At 41.7% G+C, this 9,387-nt stretch overlaps 1 protein-coding gene across 1 annotated transcript in view; it reads left to right on the top strand.

Annotated features, from left to right (window-relative positions):
- The window catches only part of SHCBP1 (SHC binding and spindle associated 1), a gene marked incomplete at its 3' end in the record, with an annotated part of 29,293 nt that overhangs the window by 9,233 nt on the left and 10,673 nt on the right, over nucleotides 1-9,387 (top strand). Inside the window, exons 4-6 of the mRNA XM_017880292.1 lie at nucleotides 4,028-4,120; nucleotides 8,282-8,515; nucleotides 8,596-8,764. Of these exons, the coding sequence (XP_017735781.1) occupies nucleotides 4,028-4,120; nucleotides 8,282-8,515; nucleotides 8,596-8,764 (496 nt within the window). The remainder of the gene's footprint in view (nucleotides 1-4,027; nucleotides 4,121-8,281; nucleotides 8,516-8,595; nucleotides 8,765-9,387) is intronic.

Genomic DNA, 9,387 nt, shown 5'->3' with positions numbered 1-9,387 from the left:
AAAAAAAAAAAAAAAAAAAAAAGACTCCACTAGAGGGTGAAGGGACTAATAGCCCAATCTACAGTAATTAGGAGATGGCTGGTTTCATTTTCAGTGCTTCCTTTTCACAGCAGAACTTCTTGAAAGGGTTATATATAATCACAGTCTGTACTTGCTGGCGTCCCAGTAACATTTCTACCCTGACCTCATCTCTGAAATTGTGCTCAAAGACTTCTATGTTTTTGTATTCAGTCGACATTTCACTGATCTCATCTTGCCTCTGATCTCATCTTGCTTGACCTCTTGACATTCTAGGTATTTGATCATTCCCATCTTCTTAACACACTCTCTTCTCAGCTTTTGGGACACCACTGTTCAGCTGGTGTCTTACTGGCTTGCTGTCTTAAGTCATCTTGGCCAGCTTTTCCTCTCATGCTCAAACTTTAGAATGTCGGAGTTACCCAGGGATCAGTTCTAGACCATCTACTGTTTTTTCCCTAATCAACCTTGGAACCACTTTGGAATCACCTGAGGAATTTCTTTATAAAAGTATTCCAACCAATACATGAAGAAAGTGATAGAATATCAGTATTTTGTAACCACTAATGAAATAAAGGTTCTAGACAGTGAACATCAATGACTGTTGCAACCATTAGGGAAAGAGAACTTTATAGAGGGTGGATCAGGCTGACAACCTGTATCTGTTGATCAGTCTTAACCTCACAAAAAGACTTGGCCAGGCGTTTTAGTAAAGTCCTCAGTTACTGTTGTTGGTAGGTTCTTAGAAACTGCAATGTTAATGAAACCAATTTCACCATAGACTGACTGATATAAACAAAAGTTAAAGTTTCTACAGCATATTTCTGGTCATGAAAACATCATCAAACTTCTAAATAAAGACCCCAAACAATTCTAATCTTAAACATTGAAATAAATATGAACTATACATGCATTAAGAAATATTAATGCAAACAAGATAATTATTGACCCAGTTTCCAATTTTTGGTGAAACAGTGAGTGACAGTGGTCATTGTGGTGTTGCGTAAATGAAGGAATAAATGTTGGCAAAGCGGAAATTATAAGGAGCACTTCCTACCATCACCCGGTTCAAAACAATGATAAACATGGTGGGCTCGCTGAGCAATTTCATGCCACAGCATTGATTGTTGTGCATTTGTATGATTATTGTATACTTTATGAATTTTTGTTTGACAGTAATTTGTATTCATTCACTTTCCAACCTGTTTATTCCAGTTCAGGGTTGCAGGTGGCCAAAGCCTATTCCCGTAGCTCAGTGTACAATGCGGGAATCAGCCGTGGACAGGAGCCCATTTCATCACAGAGTGCACTGACACACATTCACACTCAGACTGGGACAAGGCAGACGCAGAATTCACCTCATGCATACATCTTTGGGATGTGGGAGGAAATCAGAGTACCTGGAGAAAACCCATGCGGACATGGGAAAAATGTACACACTCCACACAGACAGTGGCTTTGGCCAGGAATGAGGCTCTGCTCTTCCTGCTTCTTGACTGAAGTACATTACACCTCCCTTGAAGTATTCTTGCAAAACATCCTTCCTGAAGCCCCTCAGGTCTGTAGATCTTACTAGAAATAACATGAAGTACATGTTAAATGACCCGTGGGGACTGGGTGCACCTGTAATCGTAGCACTCTGGGAGGCCAAGGCAGGCGGATCATTTTAGCCCAGGAGTTTGAGACCAGCCTAGGCAACATGGCGAAACCCCATCTCTACTAAAAATACAAAAATTAGCAGGGCGTGGTAGTGCGTGCCTGTAATCCCAGCTGCTCGGGAGGCTGAGGCAGGATAATTGCTTGAACCCAGGAGGTGGAGGCTGCAGTGAGCCAAGGTCGTGCTACTGCACTCCAGCCTGGGCAACAGAGCAACACACTGTCTCAAAAAAAAAGAAAAAAGAAAAATGACTCCATGGGGATGTAATCACCAAAATTTAGAGTGTGGGAAATTGGTCAATAAATTGCAAGGGAAAAAAGAGGGAGAGGTAATGCATAGGCTAACAGTGATTTAAGAGACGTGTCTGTCAAGGGCAGCAGTGGATCCTCATTTGGTACCTGATTGGAACAAGTCAACTGTGAAATAGCAGCAGAAGACAATTAGGGGAATTTGAACACTGGATATTTGGTAATATCAAGGAGTTAAAACTTTTGGTATAAAGATTTATTTTAGAGATACATACTAAAAATTTGTGAATGATTTGATGTGTCTGAGATTGGTTCAAAATAATCCAGTATATTTGGGAAACTGAAGTGGGTGAGTTGCCTGAGGTCAGTTTGAGACCAGCCTGGCCAACATAGTGAAACCCCATCTCTACTAAAAATACAAAAAATTAGCGGGGCATGGTGGTAGGTGCCTGTAATCTGAGCTACTAGGGAGGCTGAATCACTTGAACCCAGGAACTGGAGGTTGCAGTGAGATGAGATTGTGCCCTTGCACTCCAGCCTGGGCAACAAGAGCAAAACTCCATCTGAACAACAACAAAAAAATCCAGTATCAAGATGGTGGGGGAGGAGAGCAGAGGGTGCCCGGGTGAAGCAGAGATGAAATAAGATTGTGAGTTAGTAATTGTTGAAGCTGCCTGATGATACATGGCATTCATATACTATTTCTCTGTTGTATATGTTTAGGATTTTCCATAATAAATTTGTTAAATCACTTGGAGTGCTTTAAAAAAATATGGATACAGCTGGGCACTGTGGGTCATGCCTGTAATCCCAGCACTTTGGGGGGCTGAGGCAGGGGGATCACCTGAGGTCAGGAGTTCGAGACCAGCCTGGCCAACATGGCAAAACCCTGTTTCTACTAAAAGTACAAAAATTAGCCGGGCGTGGTGGTGGATGCCTGTAATCCCAGCTACTCAGGAGGCTGAGGCAGGAGAATTGCTTGAACCCGGGAGGGTTGCAGTGAGCCAAGATGGAGCCACTGCACCCCAGCCTGGGCCACAAGAGCAAGACTCCGTCTCAAAAGAAAAGAAGAGTATGGATGCTGGTTCCCCTGCACCTTCCCCATCCCCACCAGATTCTGATTGATTGGTCTGGGAGAGTGAACTAATTGTTTTTGTTTTTAAATTTATTTATTTATTTTGAGAAAGAATCTCACTCTGTTGCCCAGGCTGGAGTGCAGTCGTGCAATCTGAGTTCACTGCAGCCTCAGCCTCCCAGTTCAAGCGATTCTTGTGCCTTAGCTTCTTGAGTAGCTGGAATTACAGGGGAATCAATTTTTAAAAGTGTCCCAGGGGACTCCAGTGTACAGTGAGGGTTGAGAATCACTGCCTTATGATTATGTCCTTACGTGATCTTATACATTGCTTTAACACCGTCAATGTCAATGTGTTGACAGCTGCCAGGTTTATGTCTCCAGCCCAGACCTTTCCCTGGAGCTTTGGGCTGTATATTCCTCTGTTATTTTCAACCCCAAACCTGTTTCTCTCTCAGTGTTTTTTGTCTCAGCAAATGGCACTACCATCCATCCAGGTACTGGTGGTCAATAAATAATTATTCCTATAAAAAGAAAGTCCTGGCCAGGTGCAGTGGCTCACGCCTGTAATCCTAGCACTTTGGGAGTCCGAGGTGGGTGAATCACGAGGTCAGGAGTTTGAGACCAGCCTGGCCCATATGGTGAAACCCCATCTCTACTAAAAATACAAAAAATTAGCTGGGCGTGTTGATGGGTGCCATCTCAGCTATTCAGGAGGCTGAGGCAGGAGAATCACTTAAACCCAGGAGGTGGAGGTTGCAGTGAGCCAAGATCACACTATTGCACTCCAGCCCCGGAGACAGAGTGAGACTCCGTCTCAAAAAAAAAGTCCTAACAAAACCAATGTGGAGAAACTTCTCTTCTTTAACGATCCAAAAAAGGTCTCTGTTATGTGACTCATGACTATCAACCATAGCAAATATGCAGCATTCTATGAGAATTGTTTTGATTTACTGTTTAGCTTTCACCCCTCCAAAATCTTAATGTTTTGAGCCAGTGATAGAATTTGAATGATACTAAGTTCCATTTCAGATTTTTCTACCAAAACATTTGGAGGAGTTGGGATGAAGAAGAGGAGGATGAATACGATTATTTTGTCAGATGTGTTGAACCTCGATTAAGATTGTAAGTATTTATTGCTGACCTTGTTGTACATATTGGAAAAATGGTTACCCATGGTTTAATTTTGCCTGTGTGAGATACACACACTCTTTCTCTCTCTCTCTCTGTCTCTCTCTCTCTATTTTCTTTCCAGGAGCTCATAGACAGAAATAAACTGATGTACAAATTGTACTACCCCTTGACAAGTCATTAAGTGAAACTTGTACAAGTGCAGAGAAACCTACTTTCAGTGTTTATAAATTGAGTCAAAAAGCAGGAAGTTCAAGAACATCTAAATTAGTAGCTCACTGTTTTGTTAATTTGAATAAAATTCAATTGAACTAGTGGGTTAAGAAGCCCTTTGTTAAATTCAATTGTTTGAAAACAGTGACATTATTTGAATTATATAAGACTTTTTGGCTTTAATTTTGTAAATAATACTTTAAAGGTATATGGCTTTACTCTAAGTTTCTGTAGTGAAACACAGCAGGCTGAACTAACAGATCTACCTTAAGATATTTTGTCAGCCTCCTGCCTTAAATCTTAATGACCTTATTAAATGTGGCATTTATCTTCCTAGTAGATGGTGCTTTAAGACCAGTATTTTTTTCTTGTATTCAATAGCAGTAACTTCATAGGCAGTGCTGCAATAAGAATGAAATTATAACTTGCACTCCAAAAAAATAATTGTAGAGGTAATTTTTTTCCCTGGGTAAAAGATGATTTTTTTCCCCGTTTGAAAGATGGTTTTTTTTTTCCCCTGTATGAAAGACAAGATGAGAAGATAAGGCGGTAGGCCTTTACATTTTTATGGAGCTCAAGTTGATTTAGTGAGTTTCTCTTGGCTTAAATAGTAAATAATAATAAAATAAAAAATGTGTGAGGCCTGGCATGGTGACTGTAATCCCAGTAATTTGGGAGTCTGAAGGAGGAAGACAACTTTTTTGAGACAAGCTCTCACTCTGTTGCCCAGGCTGGAGTGCAGCAGTATGATCTCCCTCACTGCAGCCTCAACCTCCTGGGCTCGTGTGCCTCCCACCTCAGCCTCCTGACTAGCTGTAAATACAGGTGCACGCCACCACACTGAGCTAATTTTTGTATTTTTAGTAGAGACGGGGTTTCACCATGTTGGCCAGGCTGGTCTTGAACTCCTGACCTCAAGTGATTTGCCCGCCTCTGCCTCCCAAAATGCTGAGATTACAGGCCTGTGCCATTGTGCCCAGCCCGGGAAGACCTCTTGACCCTAGGAGTTTGAGACCAGCCTGGGCAACATAGTGAGACCCCACCTTTTTTTTTTTTTTTTTTGAGACGGAGTCTTGCTCTGTCGCCCAGGCTGGAGTGCAGTGGCCGGATCTCAGCTCACTGCAAGCTCCGCCTCCCGGGTTCACGCCATTCTCCTGCCTCAGCCTCCCGAGTAGCTGGGACTACAGGCGCCCGCCAGGTTGCCCGGCTAGTTTTTTGTATTTTTAGTAGAGACGGGGTTTCACCATGTTAGCCAGGATGGTCTTGATCTCCTGACCTCGTGATCCGCCCATCTCGGCCTCCCAAAGTGCTGGGATTACAGGCTTGAGCCACCGCGCCCGGCGACCCCACCTTTACAAACCTAAAAAAAAAAAGAATTAGCTGGGTGTGGTAGGGCACGCCTATAGTCCCAGCTGCTGGGGAGGCTGAGGCAGGAAGATCGCTTGAGTTCAGGAGTTTGAAGCTGCAATGAGCTGTGATTGAACCACTGCACTCCAGCCTAGGTGACAGGGCAAGACCTTGTCTCAAAAAAAAAAAAAAAAAAAGTTTGAAAGTCTGATTAATAGTTCTACCTGGCTTAGAATTATGTATGTCTGATTTTAGCTCTTCATAAATGGGCTATGATTTCTATTTAGGCTTTCCAGTTTTTCCATTGTGCATTTCCTATTTTCCATAGCATATTCAATAAAATCCCAAAATTTCAATAAGCTTGAGTATTTTCTAGGTTTGATACCCTTGCTCTTGAAAAGAAATGATTGATTTTGATTAATGTGAAATATAAGGGAACATAACATATATCGGACAAATTCAATCTTTACTTGGAAAAAAGTTGTATGCTGATTTGATAGCCTTGCATGTGCTAACGACAAGCAATGACTTACATGCATAGCTTGTACATCACTAGCAGATGGGAAGGCATAAGGGAGGAATCGTGTGTGGTTATGCAGAAGACATGGTGGTACTCGATGGAGAGACCGGAATGTTATCAAATGTGGGCAGACTTAAAAAAGGTCTCTGGGCTAAGATAGGAGTGGGGCTATCAATAGGCAAAATCAAACCAGACTGTCTGGATTTTGTACTGTTCAGTAAGTTTTTCCTTTCTACTTCAAAACACACTGCTTATACGTGACTAAAGGAGGTCTGAAGAAAACCAACACTGCTTCAGAACTTTGGGGTCTGAGACACAAATGTTAGTTCATTGCTTCTAGACTATGAAGTATCAATATAATGAAAAGAAATAAGCTAACGGGCATGGATACTGGAAATGCTAAGAAACTTATTTTAAAATTTGAGTCTTAATCTTCACAACTTAGTAGAACATGATTTCATCCTCAATTTCTTTTTTTTATTTTAAAATTTAAAATTTTTTTGTTTTTCCCTTTTTTTTTTCACAGCTGTTCATTCAGTTTCTTTTGGATTAGCCAAAGTAGACAAAATCCTTGCTTTTCAAGCTTCACCTAATTCACTTACTTGAAAAGCGGGAAAAGTTTCTTTTTTCATTCCATTTAAAACGTTTTACAAGTGTCATAGATATGATTCTAAATTTGTTTAAGAATGCGTTGCTCATCTTTACTTTTGTTTTTCCCTATCTTATTGTAGAGCGCTGACTGTAATTTAAAAAAAAAATCATTTAAAGCAATTGTGTTCACCTCTTGGCTACACATTAGCATCCCAGGCGGAACTTAAAAAATACCCCTCTCTGTCCAAGAGACTCATTAATTGGTCTGGATGGGGCCCTGAGCATCTGTTTGTTTGTTTTTGTTTGTTTTTTGAGACCAGGGTTCTTGCTCTGTTGCCCAGGCTGGAGTACGGAGTACAGTAGCACTAATTAACCTCACAGCAGCCTCTGGCCCCTGGGGCTCAAGCCATCCCTCCCACCCCAGCCTCCCAAGTAGCTGGAGACTACCAATGCATGCCACCTACACCAGGCCATTTTGTTGTTTTTGTAGTGACAGGGTTTTGCCATGTTGCCCAGGCTGGCCTCAAACTCCTGGGTCTGAAGTGAATCTGCCTGCCTTGGCCTCCCAAAATGCTGGGATACAGGTTTGAGCCACTGTGCCCAGGCCTCTTTACTTTATTTTTTAAACCCATTAATTTTATATTGGAAGATGGCGTTTACCAAATTATTTTATTGGATCTAGAAATACTCTGTGTTCTGTTTTTATATTTGAGAAAGTTTATAAATTATACATTTGAAATGCCAGCCCCCCCTCTGTATGGTTGTCCCAGTACAAGGTTATTTTGTTTCAGTCACTCTCTTAGTTTAGTTAATGGCACCTTTTTCTCCCTCCTCAGGAATCTCAAGGGTTTAGTTTTTGAAATTCTTTAATAATCTTTTCCTTAGGGAATATTCAGCATAATTCTGTGCCATAAGTGCTTTAAATGGAAGGAGGGACTAGATTATTTGAGTAATTTCTACTTTTTGATCCCATTAATATGGTAACCTTTAACAAAATTTTTAAAGTCATATCAGGATCCATGAAAAATTAGTAATCTTAAACATGCTGCTGAAACAATTTGAGATACTGCTCTCCCTACCCCCACTCCCAAATTACCCCCCCCACCCTTATTACTAACTTCTTGAATTCTGATATATGAGAAGAAAATAATTTCTTATTAATAATATTACAAATTGTGGCAACATGAACTTTCGTGTTTCTAAGGGCACCAAATAGCTTGGATTCCAAGAAAAAAAGAAACAACGTCCTCAAGGAGAAAAAAATTTAGTGATCCTTATAGGAGCTTGGTTTGCTTTATATCTCCCCCACTTCCACTTATATATTATTATTATTATTATTATTATTATTATAGTGCTATTCAGAAAGACTTAACATGCACCTGAGTTATATATTATAAAACACTTTTCTTACTGGGTCTTGGAGTGCTAAGTGGGCTGTTTTAATGATGGGAAAAGAGGATTTCAATTTGCTTTTAAACTTTCAGGCATTATGACATTCTTGAAGACCGAGTTCCATCAGGACTTATTGTTGACTACCGCAATCTGTTGTCTCAATGTGAGGAGAGTTACAGGAAATTTTTAAATCTGAGAAGCAGTTTGTCAAATTGTAACTCTGACTCCGAGCAGGAAAATATCTCCATGGTGGAAGGGTTAAAATTGTATTCGGAGATGGAACAGTTGAAACAAAAGCTGAAACTCATTGAGAATCCTTTGTTGAGGTATGTGTGTCTTTGTAATTCTTAGTTGGCATCTTTTCTTACTCGCTGTCTTATTGATAGGCCTGTTTTGTTTCTTTAAGGTATGTGTTTGGTTATCAGAAGAATTCTAATATCCAAGCAAAGGGTGTCCGTCCCAGCGGTCAGAAGGTCACTCACGTGGTCTCCTCCACCATGATGGCTGGTCTCCTGCGGTCCCTGCTCACAGACAGGCTTTGTCAGGAGCCCGGTGAGGAAGAAAGAGAAATTCAGGTAAACGGAGAGTTTCTCACTTCAGGTGGCTTTTTTTCCTTCTGATTCACCACAAGTTTTCACAAATCCCACAAAGTATTTACATGAGCTTTCCCGAGATGGTTTTCTGTGCGATGGGAAGTAGTCAGAGCCCTGCCTTTCGTCAGCAGTAGTCACTTACCAGGCATGTGTTAGGTCAGTGCACCATCAAAGGAGATGCTTCAATATGCGGTTTTTGGCTTCCATTTTCAAAGTAAGACATGAAGGTACCTAGAGTAATACTCAAATTACTTTTTTGGGAGTGTGTCCCGACCTGCAGGACAGTCGAACGGGCCCTGGAAGGGGGAGTGGGAATGGAGGAGACAAGAAAACACGAGAAATGGAGACAAGACAAATAGCCTGATCAAGTCTCGTTTATTGAGTATAGGGTCATGCCTTATATAGGCTGGCAGGGGAAGAGGTTGGGCCAGGGCGGTGATAGGGGCCGGATCTTCTCAAATTACAATCGCGCATGCGCCGTGGGTTTGTACTTTTCCCGGGCGCGGGATCGCACCTGCGCCCTGGGCTGCATATCTTCCTGGGCGGGAAAATGTTTGCGCGCGCGCGGGAAAGGTTGGCGCGCGCGGGAAAGGTTGGCGCGCGGG

Source organism: Rhinopithecus bieti, unplaced genomic scaffold (assembly GCF_001698545.2).
Source record: "Rhinopithecus bieti isolate Rb0 unplaced genomic scaffold, ASM169854v2 scaffold_12138, whole genome shotgun sequence".
Taxonomy (NCBI): Eukaryota; Metazoa; Chordata; class Mammalia; order Primates; family Cercopithecidae; genus Rhinopithecus; species Rhinopithecus bieti.
This window is presented reverse-complemented; position numbering and strand designations above follow the sequence as displayed.